Below are 19,109 nucleotides of genomic sequence, written 5' to 3'. Positions count from 1 at the left end.
ATGATTAAAATGCAAGGAGTAACGTTTGATTGTTTTTGGGAATCCTATTGCATTCCCATGCCTCGAAAATGTGAAGTGTGATGTATCATGCACTTTACACTTATGTCTTATTGATAATCCCATGTTATTTGAATGGGTTGTGCGGTGTGTCATGATTATGTGAGGGGGTTTGTTACCTTGACATGACACAGGGATGTTGTTAGTGCAAATAGAGAAAGATATGTAATTGCATTTTAGGCAATCATTTATTTCAGGCATTTCAGGCTCCCCACTCCCCCTACTCGCTACGCCTCAATGCAAAGCAAATAGAACTGAGTTGGGGAAGGGTGTAGCCTATAACCTCTGGTCACCCCATTACAATTTTGAAGAGAGCGCTAAAATTTTAGAACACCCTTAAGGAAAGTGACAGCAACACACTCCACAACAAGGCTCTCAACCACAGAGAGTTACATCAAGAGAAGTTTCCCATTCTTCGTCCTTCCAACACACAACAACCACCACATCTGGCAAAACCAAATTATAAGAAAACAAAAGGTAAACCATTTGGCACATTGGAAAGAGTAAATTGGCATGCTATTTGTCCCTTAACAGAGAATGCACAGTTGCAGAATACCTGACCACCGTGACCGATCCATAATGAACGAAATCCTTGACCAGGTACAGACTCAGAGAACGTTTGGCTATCGAGAAGGGACACCAAAGATGCTAACAAACTGCAATACCTGTTGGGAGAAATCACAGTAGCCAGATTCGTCACCTGTTGTAAAGAGAGAAGGCCCTCAAACTCCCAATAACCACACTCACTACCCTGGACTAAATTTTTCCACATGATTGCACTATTTAACATATTCTCAATAGTGTGAACACTGTTGAATTTTTATAATATCCCACATTTTGTTATTATTATTGTTCACCTGGCAATGTAAATGTTCGTTTCTCATGTCAATAAAGCTTTTTGAATTTAATTGAATTTAGAGAGAAAGAGATCGTTGCTTAATTTTATTAGTTTTTAGTTTCCCCCATAACTCTTTGTTTATTTGAATAGCATCTCAACTAAACAGGCATAAATCACAAACATACATCGATTATGTCGAGAGAGAGAGAGAGAGAGAGAGAGAGCGGAGAGAGAGAGAGAGAGAGAGAGAGAGAGAGAGAGAGAGAGAGAGAGAGAGAGCGAGAGAGAGAGAGAGAGAGAGATCATGTGCTGCTTACTTTTATAAGCCTCTAGTTTCCCCCATAACTATACGTCATTGATCGGTGTTCCCTGAACGTGTCGCTGGCGACCCCTAGAGGAAGGTATTGACACCGCAGGGGCTAGCGACCCCTAGAGGAAGGTATTGAACCTGCAGGGGCTCCTCCCCTTCTGCAGAGTTGGGGAGCTTTCCTTTCCTGCGGCCAGCTTGCTTTGACAGCCAACACTGGCGCAGAGTCTTGTCACAATTTATATCCTTTTTATTGTATGTAACGATAATTCATACACACACACTTCAATATCCTCTTCCGACAAGAAGTGGAGGACCGGCCTCGTCTAGAATGGGGAACCGAGACGATGAATACGATTTCTTGTTCAAAGGTAAAAACAACATACAAAGATGACTGCATTCCCCCTATTTCCAGAACATCTACTTGGCTGGTAACATCTTTTATTGTTTCATTATCCCGAATATGTATGAATCTAAAATATGTATCAATGAACATTTATATCAAAGGTGTTAAGGGGTGTTTAGCAAAGAGACAATGTATTCCCTGATATTTTGGTGTTTTTTTTTTGCTACATAATGCTATCATTGTAACATTACAACTACCGCAGCTATATAGACGTAGAATGCCTCACACCATTTAAAACTTGATATGGCATACACTGACTGAATCTAATTGGTAACTTTTTAACAGATGTACTGTTTTGATTTGCATGTAAACTGTTTGGGCATTTAAAAATCCACACACGGTGTAAAACCTGGATCTGTTGAATGCATAGCCTTTCCAATAGATCAATATAATTAATCAGCCTCTGCATGACATAGGAATGCTAGCCATTGGCGATACTGTGATGACATTCCCCATAATATATCAATTTATTTTGAATAGAAGAGAAGGGAGCAAGAACAACTATATTCACATTCATCATCACTCAGCCTATACTGGTGAAAGAAAGGTTGAGTTTGAGTGTGTATCTAATGTTTTGATTTCATGTCATGCTATTTATTATTATTATTCTTTAGCCATGCCATCACCTGTGGCACATTAACAACCCAGGCCTCAGAGCCAAAGGGCCGTCTAAGATGTAACAAAGTATCCTCTGTGAGATGAATAGGACATCTGCGGAAGCACCAGCTCTCTCTCTCTCTCTCTCTCTCTCTCTCTCTCTCTCTCTCTCTCTCTCTCTCTCTCTCTCTCTCTCTCTCTCTCTCTCTCTCTCTCTCTCTCTCTCTCTCTCTCTCTCTCTCTCTCTCTCTCTCTCTCTCTCTCTCTCTCTCTCTCTCTCTCTCTTCCCATCTCTCCCTCTCTTTCTCCCCCATCCACATCATTCTTGTACCCGCCGGCTGAACGCAGGAAGGGCCACACAGGGCTGAAACTGCCGATTCAGGTTTTGGTTTGGAACATGTTATCAGCTTCCTGCAGCCAACCCAAAGGCACGAGGCCGTCGGGGGAAAACAAAAGTCGGGCTGCGTTTCCTTTCTGGAGAGCAGAGGAGCACAATGGGCCTTCACCACAACCAGCACCCCGCCGGGCTATTCCTGAAGACCGGCCTTCAGAGTCTTCGTCTGCTTGGTTCATCCCAGTTCAACCCCAGTTCTACAGTGACTCATCAGCCGAGAGCATCTACGTCCAACAACGACCAAAACAAACGCATGCATTGTACTAATGTAGCATATGATAGAAAGTATCATTATCTCAGTCATGTATCTGTTGTTGTAGCAGTTGACACTGGAAATCTAATCAAACTTTATTCATACAGTGCATTCAAACGTCATGCAAAGATGCATTGCAAAGTGCTTAAGAAGGGACAGTTCAGAGTAAAGAAAATCAACGATATCTGAATCACAGTCACACTTGAGTTGACAGGAATGCAAAGTGTGGTGGACAAGCTAATTTTCAGTGGAGTCAAAGGCGTGGCGCCATAGTGTTTGTAACAACTCTATTATAACGCCCCTTCTCCTCTCCTGGTGTCTCCCTCTGCAGTTGTGTTGATTGGGGACTCGGGCGTAGGGAAGAGCAACCTTCTCTCCAGATTCACACGCAACGAGTTCAACCTGGAGAGCAAGAGCACCATCGGGGGGAGTTCGCCACGCGCAGCATCCAGGTGGACGGCAAGACGATAAAGGCCCAGATCTGGGACACGGCCGGCCAGGAACGCTACAGAGCCATCACCTCAGCGTGAGTTTCCCCCCGCGTCACCGTGGGACCCAGGGCCTGTGAATGAATGGGGTGGAAAATGTGAATGAATACGTGTGAGTAAAAATACGAATGGACATGTAGTTGTTGTGGTGGTATGTTGCTCCGCTGTGAATATGTGAATGAATTTTTTTTGTGAATATGTGAATATGTATCCCATAAAATGTGAATGAATAGGTGAATACGTGGATGAATATATGTGTGAATGACTTAATATGTGTGTTAATATATTATCGAGTATGTGTGTGATATTGTGGTTCTCTGTGTTATGTTGGCTAACCAGTTTGTACTGATAGATGATGAATAGTGTTGCTGCTGAATAGAGAGGATAAATGTATTTTCATTATGTCTTATTATTAAAGTTGTTGTGATGAATTGATAATTAAAAAGGTCTATCAAATATGAAAAATTGAAAATGATAATCCCAAATCAGAGCCCAAAACTGACGTTTGCCTGCTTGGTCTGACTAACATCCAGGATACTAAAGTAATCATTGTGTCATCTCAAACATAGGTAACCGGTCATACATCTGCATTCCTGAACGATTTTTTTGCTGTTTTTTGTTGATAAATGACCTTATAATGAATCCTTATGAACATAGATATCATATCAGAACTTGTGTGCTTTTATTAGCCTCTACTACCATGTGCCACCATGGTAACAGAACGAAAACATTGAATGTTGCTACGGTACAGTTAGTGGAAGACTTATAGCAAGGGTTGTTTTATTAGGGTTAATATAACTTTAGATTTACCCGGACCAGCCTACCAAATGAGGCATTGGTTATAGACATTCCAAAGAAATCTCTGTGAACAGAGTCGTGTTTTGGATATTTTGGTACTAGTAGAACTACTATGAGCAAGCTGAATATCATCCCGAAGAGCTGTGTGGATGCATTCTTTCATGAGTTCACGAGTTATCAACCATAGACCTCGAGATCTCGAGAACAGAGAGAGGAGAGACATAGCCCACCCGTCCTCTGACAGATTATAAACTACCCTTGTACGCAGGCGTTCTCATCCCCAGACAGACGTCCTGGGGTGCTTCAAATCGGTGTTATTGACAAGACTTTGGACGGAGTGAAATTCTCTTCAGTCACACAGCAGGTTTTGCGGTGGGAGGCCAGAGACTGGGAGGGACTTCTGGTAGAGGGTTAACTGTCTCCGTTGCACGTTTTGGATATTGGGTGGTTAAATTCCTTGTTATGCAAAGCTCATAGGAAGCAAGAGAAACTAAATAGCTTTTCGACCGACCGGAGGAACGCTCCAAATCAGGACCTTCTCCCAGCCTCGGGGGGACCAGTCTGAATCCCTCTCCTTTCATTGGCCGGGCCTCACCCCACCTGACCTGCGGTCTCCTCCCAGGTACTACCGGGGGGCGGTGGGCGCCCTGCTGGTGTACGATATCGCCAAGCACCTGACCTATGAGAACGTGGAGCGCTGGCTGAAGGAGCTGCGTGACCACGCCGACAACAACATCGTCATCATGCTGGTGGGCAACAAGAGCGACCTGCGCCACCTGCGGGCGGTGCCCACCGATGAGGCCCGCGCCTTCGCAGGTACCGGGGGGCGGGGCCTCAGGAACACATCAGAGGGGCTTTATTGATGCAGTGAAAGTATCGGACAGTCATAACAATTAAAGAGTCGGCAAAAATAAGAAAACACACTTTTGTGTAAAAAATGGCATAGGTGTGTATGTATGTGTTTAAAGATATAGACACACACACACACACACACACACACACACACACCACACACACCACACACACACACACACACACACACACACACACACACACCACACACACACACACACACACACACACACACATACGGTAGGAGTAGTGGAAATGCAAACATTATAGACTTGAGGTAACACTATTGACCACTTTGACATTCGTACAAGCACAAATTGTTTTGTTTTGTTTTTTGTTCCACAGAAAAGAACAATCTGTCATTCATAGAAACATCTGCCTTGGACTCAACAAATGTTGAGGAAGCTTTCAAGAATATCCTAACAGGTAAGCACAAGAGAAACTGAAATTAGATGATTGCCTTAAATAAAAAATAAAAAAGCTAAACCATATCTGCTATTTAATGTCGAATACAAACATCCTGGTCTGGATGTTAAGTCTTATTGCTCTATAACTCTGTTTATGTTTTGATAACAGGCATGTTGTGTCTTCAATCATTTGAAACATCAAAATAAACCATAATCTGGTCATTTGGTGGACAATTTCGAAAATAATATTTATTCCAAGGGATATCGTTTCTAAAAAATAAGGTTCTTAAAATTATCTTTTTACAATTACTGTATATTGCACATAACCTTCAGAACCAGTCCCATATTTAATTTGTTATTAAATATGTGCAATAATTCCTTCTTATCGTATTTGATTTCATGCTCCATGTCAATCAATATCCTGTATAACAACACAGTGATACTATTACTTTGACTACCCTATTTGCATTGCGTGTCTTTTTTGAACAGAAATCTATCGCATCGTATCACAGAAGCAGATAGCCGAGCGGTCCGCCCACGATGAGTCCCCGGGAAACAATGTGGTGGATATCAGTGTTCCACCCACCACCGATGGGCAGCGGGGGGCAAACTGCAGTGCTGCCAAAACCTGTAACCCACGGCAACTGGTCTACCACACCTGGGGAGATTACTCATTCAAAATCGTTTTTGTCAGTTATGTTGAGCATTTACTTTCTCTCTGGGCACCTCCAGTGTTTACTACGAGAACGATCGGAGGAAGTGCACTTAACAGAGCACACAGAGCACGCCGGTCCCGCCTGATCTCTGCATAGAGCCGTCATCCCAGAAAGTATGTAATTGAATAGATTTTCAACGGTAATCTCACCCAGATTGGCTGCATTGGCTATTGTCCCGAAACGCGACTGATGGTACTGCTATGGGTTGCCACGATGTATAAGCTGTGATAGCCTTAGCGGTGTAGTGTCGCCTGAGCCCCTACAACACTACCCCGCCTCGGCCCTGTGGGGCTGCTCCCCATTGCTCCGGCTCAAGGACCGGCATGTGATGTCATGCGTGAATGAGCTTGGGTCCTGTGTCGGTGGTACCAGCAGTCCTGGTTTCGCCCCCTCTCGTCCAGTCCATCATCTCAAAATTGGTCGTTATGCTACTAAAGCTTACTTCAATTAGTGTAAAATATATTCTTGTTTTCTTTATTTCTTTATTTTTTAAATGATAGCTTATCTGCTCACATACATTATATTAATGCCATGAAATTAAATTTTACAATATTAAGATGCTGACTCATCCGATGTGTTTTCTAACAACACCCCATCTGTTCCTGACGAATAATGATAAGATAGAGAACAAGGACAAAATATGATGTACTTATCAGCCTATCCCTTTGAAAGGGTTTGTAGACCAAATAAAAACCACTAGATGGCAGTATTTCTAGATAACCTAGGCTATGGACAGCTGGGGCAGGTGACGGGTTAGATGAGATGAAGTGGAGTGTACTACTTTGAAGCAATAAGCTGTTATTCTTTTCCATGACCCTCTCAGACACAACACAAAATACCACACTCCTAGCTATATAAGTTCAACATAGAAATGCCAGTCCAAACTAGAAACCCATTCAAAGGACAAACATATATTAATTTTTAAATATCCTTAAAGGTTTATCTGCACACTGTAGTATTGATGAGCCAGCATTCCTATTCTACCTCCGGATGCCTACGGAGGTAGAATAGGATTGTTGCAGTGCTATTGTGTAGATCTATAATATTGATTGTTGAATTGGCACCAAATCGTAAGCACTTAAATGCTATTAAATAATACACAAACTATTAACCTATTCACTTCCTTTAGTGAATTTGCAATATTCTCTGTTGTTGATTCAATAGAGGAGTGTTCTTTACATGTCCTCCCCTGTAATTGGCTTCAGATGAAAGCATCTCTACCTAAAGCCTCTCATGAAGTGTCTGATGAAGATGTTAGGGGTGCTCTCCATGGTTCTGATCCCTCAGACCCCTGGGCACACACTCTAGGGGTACCAAGGCTTGACGCAGTAGCCGAGGGTGGTCCATGGTCGACAGAATACACACCGTCTCATCAGCAGGGTGAGGACACAAAACAACTTTTCTTGTCCACTGCACTATAATCGACGAAAAAGTAGTGACACCCCGACGATAACGAACAGCTAACCTGGCCCACGCGTACCTGACCACACCTGGTAGCAGTGGAGCCTTGTCAGACCAAGTACAGTCAAATCATACTTTAGCAAAACAGATTAAGGAACCATTAAAATAAAAAAAAGTAAGTTATCGAAAATGAATGCAAATCTTACCTGGGATATAAATGGAAGAACCATGGGGTGACGGTTATGGATACAAAGATACCACTCATAAGAACCATACAAGAAGTCCGGAAATCCTTTACATTTTATTGCACGATCACCCAACACATGTTCCCTCAAGGGAGTGCAGCAGGAAGACTAAACTTAAATAGCATTTGAATTAGCATACGCTGCACTGTAACTGACATCTCAAAAACATGATACATTTCTCCTCTCTTCTTCCCAGCAGGGCCGCGGTCCCTGCGCCTGGGTGCAGTGAGAACAGTGGTACTGTAGAGGGTTAAGGGTTCCACGTCGCTACATTCACACACTAGGTTCTCATGTTTTAAACTGTATGACGTCATCTTGTACAGCTGTTTGTTTGCCACGCAGTCCCAATAATGGTGCATATACAAGTGGGTCAAGACGGTACCTAGTGTCATTCATAAGACAAAACAGAATCTCCAGCCAATCTGAATTTCGGAAACTTCAATTAAATACCACAATACAGTTTTAACAGATATATTGATTATACTATAAGCAACCTTTGTTTTCTGAGCTTCAATGAGTTACTTTAATGGTCTGGGTAGGAGATAGGAGGTTAGCCTCTACAGTGCCACTCTGCCCAGACCATTAAAACAGGGCTGAGGTTATAGACAATGATTGTAATCAGAGGACCATATTTCTTTAGGAAGAATATTCACAGATAGCATGAATTGACTTTGTCAATTATTGTGTGTTTGTTCAACAATTAGTCTTCAGGCAGGCTATTGGCTGCTGGTTGTTGAAGTTCTACTTAATAACATAGTGAGGGAGTCGGGGGATATGTAGATAGTGAGTATGCTTTAGGTATACTGTAGTAGCATGCTGAATCAATTATATCCCGCTACATAAGCTTGTGTGTCCTATAATAGTTGTTCAGCTCTGGTCAAAGCCACACGGTTGGCCCGGTTCCTCCAGTGTGCGCTCGTCTTCAGTGTCCCCCACTCCAGCGGCCTCCGAGCGATGCCTGACGTGTGTCACAGCTCTCCCCTCCGGAGGGAGAGGGTCTCCCGTGTCCGTCGTTGTTGAGTAACATCAAGTGCTTCACAACAAAAACGATAGTCAGGAGAGAATAACTCCCATCCGTTGGCGTCCGCCCGAGATAAGTGCAAATCTTTATTCATGGTGTGACGCTTTCAAAATGTTTTAGAGGGTGCCATTTCACCCCCCCCCTCCTCCCCAGTGGTCCTTTCGTGCCTCTGCTCGGCTCATACGATGGTCTCGTCCGTGGTTTTCTTGGTGGACTTGGTGGGCAATGAATGCTGGGTGGCATGCGCACCTTTGTTGTCGGGCATGAGCAGACGCACCTTCTGATTGGTCCGCCTCCACTCAGAGTACAGCTGACAGTGATAGCGGAACGACACCTGCAGGGGTGGCGGAGGGGAGGAAAAAAAACTGGATTTAGAAATGATTGATTTTTTGACGATAGACGACTAGGGCTTCACCATTCATGCTTATGAATATAAATCAAGGTTTTGGCCTCTGTACTTATTTAATTGTGCAAGGTCACGATTCAAGTTTTCTAAGAAATATGAGATAAATATAAAATTATGAGTAAATCTGCAGCTAGTGCTGCGGCTAGTGCTGTGGCCAGTGCTGCGGCTAGTGCTGCGGCTAGTGCTACGGCTAGTGCTACGGCTAGTGCTGCGGCTAGTGCTGCGGCTAGTGCTGCGGCTAGTGCTGTGGTCAGTGCTGCGGCTAGTGCTACGCCACGTACCAACGTCCAGAGGATGTAGATGGTGAAGAGGGCAATAGTTAAGGCGATGAGCCCCACGGCCTCCAGCCTGCTCTTCAGCTGCAGATGGTCCTGGGCCCCCCGGAGACAGAGCCAGCCAGAGATGGCGGCCAGCGGCGTGATGAGCAGGAAACAGGCCATGTCACACAGCAGTGTGCGCTTCTCGCTGCGAGGGCCCGGGTCCTTCAGCCACTGAGGATGAGCAGAGACGGGGGAACAGATGACTCACTGACACTGTTGTGGTCGGTATTATGCGAGTACACATAGTACATTGTGATCATGTCCCTATTGAGTCCTTTTAATATTCAGTCAGGGAGCACAACATCCTAACCCCTACACTATCCTGCCACTGTGGTACTTAAAACCTAGCTTTCATCTATGATATAAGATGGTGTCAAATGAGCACAATTGTGAGACATTTTGCTGAGCATTGAGCTAGTATTTATGTCATCCTCTCAGGGACTGTTGGACGGCAAATTGCATTAAATTTCAAAATCGAGTTAGCTATAAGGTGATGACCTCAATAGCTCTCTGACCTCCATGGCCCAATGTGCTGCAGCAAGGAGTCCTCATAAATTGGCCTGATCTTTCAGTTCAGCTATATATAAACATATCGTCATCTAAAGATATGATCATAAGAACCTGAAGGAATATTATCACCACATTACTGTCAATTCAACCTATGTCAAAATGCTCTATTCTATGCTCACAAAGCATTCAAATGTTATTGCGTCATAATAATTATAACGTCATTCATTTGGTCTTTCGATTGGTCTTTGAATCAAGCCGAGCCCCAGCCGTGTTGTACCGCGCCACCACGGCTGACCTGTGTGAGAGGCTGCGGCCTCCGCTCGGTGGTGAACTCGGTGTGGCAGAGCTCGCAGTAGCTGGTGTTGGAGGAGGACAGCCACTTCTCCAGGCAGCTCTTGTGCACTTTACCCAGGGTTCCCGTGCAGTCGCAGGGGGAGAGCAGTGTCTCCCCGCCTGCCCCTTCGTGGCAAATGCGACACATTCCTAGGTCACTGTGGAGGGGAAACCAGCAGCAGCGCACAACACATTAGAACGCATTGAGCGACGACAACGCAACACAGAGCGATGTTCGCTCCGGACAATGAAGGCATCGATGCAGAGGGCCATGTGATTTTAATGCGACGCCCCGGCACATTCCATTCCAGACATTGCTTCGTCTTACCTCTGCAGGCTGACTGCTTTGACGATGGTCGAGAGTGGTCGGCCATCTTTAGCCGTAACCTTGGCGACGTACTGGGCCTGTGAAGTGGAGTCAGACTGCTCCATTGAGTCCTTGGAGGAGTCCGCCTCGCTGCCTCCAGAGTAGTCACACAGGGAGCCAGGTAGGTGGCAGCAGCCAGGGGAAGACATGGCTCTGAGGTGGAAGAGGAAACACAGGAGAATGGTATGAGCAACAGGAGAGTTAAAAGATTTTAAAATACTGGTCTGGGTGATCAAACCATCGCTACCGTCTCTGCTGTTTACACTATACATCTGTTTACAATATCATCCACCTTTGTAAACAAAAGCCATTTAGAACTTGGGAAATCCATGTGCATCGGAATTTGTGGACAAAATAATGAATCGCCATAAGTAGTTCACAAAATGTCTCACAAAAGAGCTATATTGCCGCTGTTTACATTCATGGCAGGCAAGCGATTGTGCAGATTGTGCAGAATCGTTACAAGGAAGTAATCATGACAAACTATATTGATAAGGGATGTTTTGGTGAAGCCAGGAGAGACGGTTGCCCCTGGCTTTACAAGGCCGGTATTGTGCTTCAACTCAGATGACAGAGAAGGCCTTTAGTCTGTCTTGATACCTTTACAAACATCCTCATGAAGAGCCAATTCCAAGTTACTTTGTTTATGTATGTCCAACATTTTTAATCCACCGAATGTTTGTTTGTTGTCCTGAACATTTGACTTCTAAATAAGATGTAAATAAAATGTTATATGAGTTACGATATTTGTTAAAAAAAAGAGAAAAGATAAACAATGCTTTCTATGTGTGACATAGCAGGGCTGTAGTGTAGGGTTACATACAGTAAAGCATAGCTGTCTGAGAAACTAAAAAAGCAAACACTGAGGTGATGCTCCATGGGGTCATAGGGACACATGTTTTAATGTGTTGGCCCTTGGGTGAGCTCCATACCTGGATCTACACATCAAGATCGTTAGCTACTATCATGTTATAACTCTAAATATACAGTAGTGCAAAAAGAATTGATATTATGATAACCGATGAGGGTGTCCATTGTAACGCCCCTTCTCGGTAGCCTCACGTTACAGGAATAATAAACGTGGATACTGCCAGTCAAGTGAGACAGGGTCTTACTAAAGGTCAAAAATGTAAGTATGACCGCAGATCATTACTGATCAGCGGTCACTCCTTTAAAGGAAGCTACTCTCAAGGCTCAATTCAAGTCTCCTACTGATTGGTGATTGATGACGCCCACAACAACGTCCGAGAAACGGTACATTTCTGGGGGAATACAGAAGTCCACAAACAATGGCATCTGACAAAAAATGTAGTTACGTTTCGAATAATTGGGAAAAGCTGTTACCGCATTAAAAGAGCAGACACTCACCCCGTCGGCCTGCGTTGCCTGGCCTCGGCCCTCTGAGTACCGTTACCGTCTTATAAACAGCACGGCTAGCGCTAGCCTAGCTACTGGAAATTACATGGACGGCTTGCAAAAATGCATTTCTGTCGCTGGAACTCGTGTTCGGTATCCTCCCCATGGCTTATGGTATAACTCGTTGGGTTTTTGTTTGCGTGTCTGTGTTAAATATCGGATGATCTATGTCGGGATGTTGAGAACAAGCCTAGCTAGCTTGTTAGCAACGGCCAAGCCTCGCGCAACATCCCTCAGCTGTGCGCGAGTCACGTGACCATAATCTTTGCAGGTGTAAAAAATAAAACACGCAGTTTACGTTCGGGCTGCAAGGTTTAAAGATACATACAAAAAGAAAGAAAGAAAATGTATATATTGCGGAGAGTAGGGTATGATGAGCCAATTTTTACTCATGTTGTCCTCTATGCAAGGAAAAACAGAAGTAAAATGAAAACATCTACTTTTATTTCACGATGTCCCCTGTCAATCTAACTGATAACAATGCATACATACATATTATATATAATTATTTTTCACTTATGGTCCTAAACTTCTGCTGCGAAGACTGAGAACCTCACATATTATATGTACTTATGTGTGCGTGCGTGCATTGCATGCGTGCCTGAATGCGTGCATGTGTGCGCGCCCGTGCAAAGATAGAAAACGTGTTCCTCGTTACACATCCCACGATTCTGTTGGGTCAAAGTCCAGTGGAAGTCATGAGATCACGGGACAAACCGGGGTGCGTGTTGGAGAACATCATGAGATAGCTGTTGGTGGACTTCAACAAACGCCAACGGAAATATACCAGCAGACGAAGGATATACATTTATATATAATATATAATGATGTTTGATGATATCTAATATATCTAATATATATTATATATATATGGTCTTTGGATTCAGTCCTTTGTTTTGTGTTTATGCTTAAAAAAAGATTGGGCACACTGGGTTTTTGTTCTTACTTGATTAAAAAAAAAAAGATGAAAACATTTGCATAAAGTTATCATATTTTGTCCACGCCCATGGTGAGTATATAATTTTTATTCTCACAGAAAATACCTTCCCGGAGACTTTTGAGCAGATAAAATAATGCGATTAATTTGCAATCAACTATGGAAAACAAGCGATTAATCGCGATTAAATATTTCGGCCCTAATATATGTAGGCTAAATATATATAGGCTATATTTTTTATATATTATTTATTTATTGATTTCCATTTAACACAAACCACCAGAACCGAACATTCTCGATTGGATACATATGCAGCACAACAGCAATAAAAAAAAGAAGAAAAGCTGATAAAAGTATTTTAAACATACTATGATTGCTGATCTGTGTTAATCAATAATTTTTGACCTTGTTTCTACTTGTTAAATCTGCGTGCCTCAGCCTGCCTTTCCAGTAAAAGAATTCATTAAAATGTAGACATGATAAACTGGCCCCTGTATTAGTAGTATAGAAGTGAGGTGATGTGGCAGCGGATGGCATACATTTAAAAATACAAGAAATACCCAAATGAGGTCAAATACAAAAGTTATCTTATCATGAGGGTTGTGTGCAGTACAAAAGGTAGTTGAACACTATGATACAACCACAGTAAACTTCATGAGCGCATGCACAAATATACACGCACACACACACACACACACACACACACACACACACACACACACACACACACACACACACACACACACACACACACACACATACACGTACATTACTTTATAGCGTCAACGAGAAAGGGGATAAAGAGAGAGGCCATATAGGAGCCACAGAGCAGGTCATCCGGAGGGAAAGGGAGAGCAGCATTACATGGTTATTCAGAACGTTTGGCGTTCCATCAGAGTGTAATTCCTGCTCTGCAGTGGCTTCTCGTGACTCCTTTAACTTGAAGAGTGAGTCCTCATGTGCGGTTGGCCAGGCGATGCAGCACAGCACAGCCTGGTGAATTATTCAATTTGACTTGAGTAATCCATGCCCTTGGGCAATTGGAGCTTTCTCACAGTTTTCTCTCCCACAAGCCCTTTCCGCCCGAAACGTTCAATGAGTACTTTAGCATCCATAAATTCACCTCTAAATTCATCCATCGTATTTCAGACCATTATTTCAGTCAAACCATAACTCTTCCATTTCTGATTTTCGTCCAGCTGCCTCTGTTGGCTTCCTAGGGATCCCCAGGCAGGCTGGGTTGGTATAACCCCTCCAGCACAGGCTCGTTCTTCAACCCAGGGTCTTCTGACAAGTGGTTTTGCGCACCCAGGGAGCATGCCTCTTAAACAGTGCCCAAACCAGCCGGGCTCCTCACAATGCCAAATACCTGGCTATTGCTGGAGCTGCTGTATCTGAAAGGTTTCCTTTCGTTTCCTATGAAGGACTCATCGCTATGGGTGAGCCCAGGAATGCAGTCAGACTGGTACACCAAGTGCTTTGAATCCACAACTTTCTTTAACCTCAGTTACTGGGACACCAACGAAAGCAGTATAAAAGTGACAGTGATTTCATATCCAAAAATGAGATTTCTCGTTTGGGACGAATAAAGTTGACTTTATATTATTTAATAGTTCTCCAATAAGATAACATGATGCCTGAGGCGACCCTCCCTGTGAAGTCGCGTACCCCCCAGAAGAAGACCACTGGGACCTGAAGTGGTTTGGTTGCATACCAGCCGTTCAACACTCGGGTGCTGGGCCCTTAAGCGGGTGGTAGCGGAGTGAGGCCCGGTTGGTCTGACAGATACAGAATTTCGGCTCGGCCAATTGAGGACACCAAAATTCCTGTGGGTCTTCGGTGATGAAATGATACTCTAATGAGCGTGTCCTACTCTGGTGTTCCCATGGTAAACTGGCACAGAAGGCAGCAGCCACACAAGTGGTTAAAGACGGATGGATGACATGATCTATAGGGCCTTGACCAAACCTGACACGCAATGGCTAAATAAACTCATAAGGCCGATACTGAATTCTAACTAGATTGAATAGTACATGTGCATTGTATCATATGACTGCAGTAATCAGTTGACATGCTTATCTGATTTGGATTTGCAAAGGGTGGTCAGTCATAAGCGACTAACATGGCTTGTCAAACTGGAGTCCAAAATGGTCACATTTATTTAGCTTGTTATCAAATCACCAAACCAGAAGTTTCGACATACCAACTTTTGCTAACGTGATCAGCTAATGTCAATGTTACGGCACTAAAATATAATTATGAACGCTATTCTCGTGCTCTCTCTAGCAGACCAAGTGGGTTAAGCTGTATGTGGGTTGCGATTAATACACAACTAGCTGCAAATAATACACAACTAGTGCATTGAATGATGACAATTCCTTGATGAAAGCTCGACATGTTAATATTATTTGAATAAAGGCATAGTTATGGGTCTATGTTAATTGTTTATAACACTTTTTTTTTAACTGAAAAATGAAGATGGCTTTAGTACTTCCTTCATTTTAATATCCTCCATATTTGGACCCATGATGCAATTGTCTGTACGATTCTGATGAGCCTGTACTAATGTTTTTGAAAATCTGCTGTAGGTAATAGTCTTTGTAGAGATCGCTCCATTATGCTAGTTTGTATGTGCTAATGTATTTTTTTTTTTTTTTTTTTAGAATCACTGCGAACCCCTGCACATGTGGGCTCACAAACCTGCCAATAAGTTCGATACATTCGATATCATCCTTATAAAACAATAAATAATGTAAATAACTTGTAAAAGTGGTCACGAATTTATTTGCAAGTCCTCTATTAGAGAGAGTGGTTGAGTGTGTTAAGCGCCAGTCAGTGTTCATTCAGAATGTGTGTGCATGCGAGCGCTGCGTGCTCGGGCGGAGAAAGCGTGACGTCTGCAGGCGAACCAGCCAATAACAGCACGTTATACGGCCTATGATTGTACAGTAATACTATAGCCCCTCCCACTTATCCACTGCAGCAATAAGATAGCCGAGGTCCAAGATCACTGATGACAAATCGAGCCGTTTGCAAGCACCTGGGCTGTATTACATTCAAGAAGATATAATATACCTGCCGTGTAACATTATTTTGACTTTGTATCGAAGAAAATAGATCCGCGGTGCAGCAGAGGGGTGTGTGCTCGAAGCCCGAGAGAAGAGGCATGTCGGCCTGTGAATAATACTGCTTCTTTCACACTGTACCTGTATCTGAAACACCCGAGACGCATCCGCGAAGATTTGGATTCGGATTCATCGTCGACGTCTGTTGTTTCTACCCAGGGGCGCACATCGTCTCCATCGGCCAGGACTCGGTCTAGGGCCCCCGGGTTAGCTGTTACCCCGCGGAGCATGCTAAAGAATGAGCCAAAGGGATACACTGGTTCATTTGTTTGCCGGAGGGTAAGCAACAACGTTTCGTCCAAAATAAGTCAACTTTATTATCTGTATTGTGTCGAAACGAGTCGATATCTGTGGGAATGGACTGAGTTATTACAGACAACATACATGTTAACATACATGTTAATGTTACGCCGGGGTCGAATCCCCTGCTAGTCGTAGGTCTACAACGATCATAAAGATATTCCCCATCATCACTTCAGATTTGTGTTGCTTGAATATTAACACTACTTTAAGCAAGAGATGGTCCGTGGTTCGGATTCATACCGTTTTTATAATGGCCTACAAGTGAGCAGTTTGTCTGCTAGGTTTCGTTAACAACAATTAAAGGTGGCATTTATTAGATTTAATTCACATACGTGTGTTTAGTTGTCTATAAAATAGACATAGCTAGACTAAAATAATGAAGATTAGCCTTTATCAAACCAAATTGCAGAACAGACACAGTTTGGGTATTTGACATCTATGATGGCCACACGGTAATCATAGGGTTAAGGGTCAATGCTGTCCCTTTATATTTCTTGTGCTCGATTACCAGTCGATTCTATAGTTTTTCCCCCTCCATGCTTTTATATAGTGTTTCGCAAGGTCTCTCGTGATGAAAATACTGTGATAAAGAAACATACTTTATTTAAACTTTGAAACACAGAAGGCGTCCTCTCGCGGCGTCACTCACTTCACGCATGGCACTCAATACACACAGCCCCGAAAGTAGGCCAAAGGTCGGCCTGCCTCCAGTGCCTGCATACATGTGTGTCGGCCCTTTGGAAAGGCAAGAGTATATATAGCTGGAGCTATTGAAAAGGAGACGAGCATAGCAGATGAGGACACAACACAACACAAAGATACAGCTCAGTTTCACAGAGGGGATCACTAATAGACCATTGGTTTTCCTGGAGGCACAACAAATTGAGCTTGTACATTGCTGCTTGTTGGCGATATGACAACAATGTCTGGTGAAATCGGACCATGCAGCCTCATCGTTACTAATCTAGGACCATAGAAAGTTCTAGCTTTGGGCAATGGTTATCATAACCAAAATTGTTACTATTCTGTTCGGCTACATGCTGACAACAACATGTGTTGTTTTTTTTTGGAAGGGTATGATCGGGTCAAATAGTGGCACAAGAAGAAAGGTTACTTTCTTCCGTATTGTATTGTGTGCGTGATGTCGGTCATAACAAGCAAAGCCAGACTAAGCCATGACTGGACACATAACACTATGACTTCACAGCCCTATGTCACCATTCCCAGTTGTTGGAGGTTTTACCCTAAACTTGGGTGGCGAAACTTTCTGCTTTGACATCCTATATTTCTTGTCTGTAAACCAAGCATTGTACTTGCAAGCGAATGCGTGTCAGCTGCTTGTCCCACTTTAATCACAATATTTCTTCCTATTTACCCACTATCACAATAGTGGGTCATTATAACTCTGGCCTTTTTAGATAAATTGAGTCTGAGATTAAGAAAAAAATCTTCCCTATCAAATGGACAAGATGGTGCATAATTCTACATTCACCATTCTTCTCCTTGTTCCTCTTCACACCCCCCTGTCCTGAATTTCCTTTCCCTGGTCCTGGGTATCTTCCCTTCCTTCTTCTCCTCCTAGATGCGGGGGTACAGTGGGCGCCATCTTGACCTGTCCTCTGGAGGTGGTGAAGACGCGGCTCCAGTCCTCCCATGTCACCTTCTACATCTCCGATGTGCAGCTCAGCACTGTCAACGGAGCCAGCGTGGCCCGCATGTCGCCGCCCGGGCCCATACACTGTCTCAAGTGAGTTTGAAGCCACCAATATGTGATTGGATTGGATTTCGGGTAACAAAACATAGTATCTCTCCCCACAATTCATTAGCACAACTGCATATTGTTGTCCACACATAATTCCAAAGTGGACCTTCATGTGGAAACAAGTAAACGATAAACACAAATGTTGCACAATAATTTGTACCTGTACCTTTTAGTGGGTCACTCGAGAAAAAAGTAAGAAAATGAGCAACCTTGAAGTCGGAGCGGCATTTTAGAGAACTCAAACTTCCTCTACGCTATAAACGGCACTATTTTTCAGCATACACCGGGGGAATGAATGAAAAACTGATATAAATGGGTCGAACGTGATATGGATTAGCATCGGACAATTGGAAGATGCCTCCATGTCATGTCACAGAAGTGATCTTTGGAACGGTGAGGCCCCATGACTCCAGAGTGACTTGTGTTAAGACAGGCAGCCAAGCGTTATTAGGGACTGACGCTCTCCTCCCATTAGCCAACATTATGCTCTCCAATTGAGGGTACGTAGTGACTGGCTATTGTGCCGAAGCTAGGGTTACTTTGTTAACCACTGCCAGACAACCCGTTCCTTAGCTACAGTATGGACTTGCTACCTTGACTCTGTGGAAATATTGAAGTGAGGAGCTGATAGCTTGGTCCTGGACTTTGGATTTGATGGGATGTTGCCAGGTCAGGGCACAAACTACATTATCCCTTTGAACGGCGTTCAACAGCGTTTTTATCCAGGTCAGAATTAAGAGAAAAGCTATGGTGTGTCTGTAGCTTCTGTGCTGAAAAAACAAGTCCAACTTCAAACCCAAAGTTTAAACATTTGTTCCATATTCATATGGGATATGCAGCTTCAGTGCTG

The 19,109-nt window shown here is 43.4% G+C and overlaps 3 protein-coding genes across 3 annotated transcripts in view; 2 read left to right on the top strand and 1 right to left on the bottom strand.

The window, feature by feature from the left end:
• The window catches only part of pde4ca (phosphodiesterase 4C, cAMP-specific a), a 185,504-nt gene that overhangs the window by 151,874 nt on the left and 14,521 nt on the right, over positions 1-19,109 (top strand). The window lies entirely within an intron of this gene.
• On the top strand, positions 1,372-6,122 carry LOC130387327 (ras-related protein Rab-11B-like). The gene is given in 7 exon segments (XM_056596354.1): positions 1,372-1,573; positions 3,184-3,276; positions 3,279-3,378; positions 4,761-4,954; positions 5,336-5,416; positions 5,887-5,994; positions 5,997-6,122. Coding segments are annotated over 7 exon segments (651 nt in total). The 5' UTR covers positions 1,372-1,533; the 3' UTR covers positions 6,032-6,122.
• Positions 7,363-12,392, bottom strand: LOC130387325 (E3 ubiquitin-protein ligase MARCHF2-like). Its single transcript, XM_056596351.1, has 5 exons — positions 12,085-12,392; positions 10,678-10,869; positions 10,312-10,507; positions 9,468-9,677; positions 7,363-9,114 (listed from the first exon to the last, which is right to left on the bottom strand). Exons 2-5 carry the CDS (start codon positions 10,863-10,865, stop codon positions 8,959-8,961), a joined length of 750 nt encoding a protein of 249 aa, XP_056452326.1. The 5' UTR covers positions 10,866-10,869; positions 12,085-12,392; the 3' UTR covers positions 7,363-8,958.

The sequence above is a fragment of the Gadus chalcogrammus genome, chromosome 8, assembly GCF_026213295.1.
Source record: "Gadus chalcogrammus isolate NIFS_2021 chromosome 8, NIFS_Gcha_1.0, whole genome shotgun sequence".
Lineage (NCBI taxonomy): Eukaryota > Metazoa > Chordata > Actinopteri > Gadiformes > Gadidae > Gadus > Gadus chalcogrammus.
This window is presented reverse-complemented; position numbering and strand designations above follow the sequence as displayed.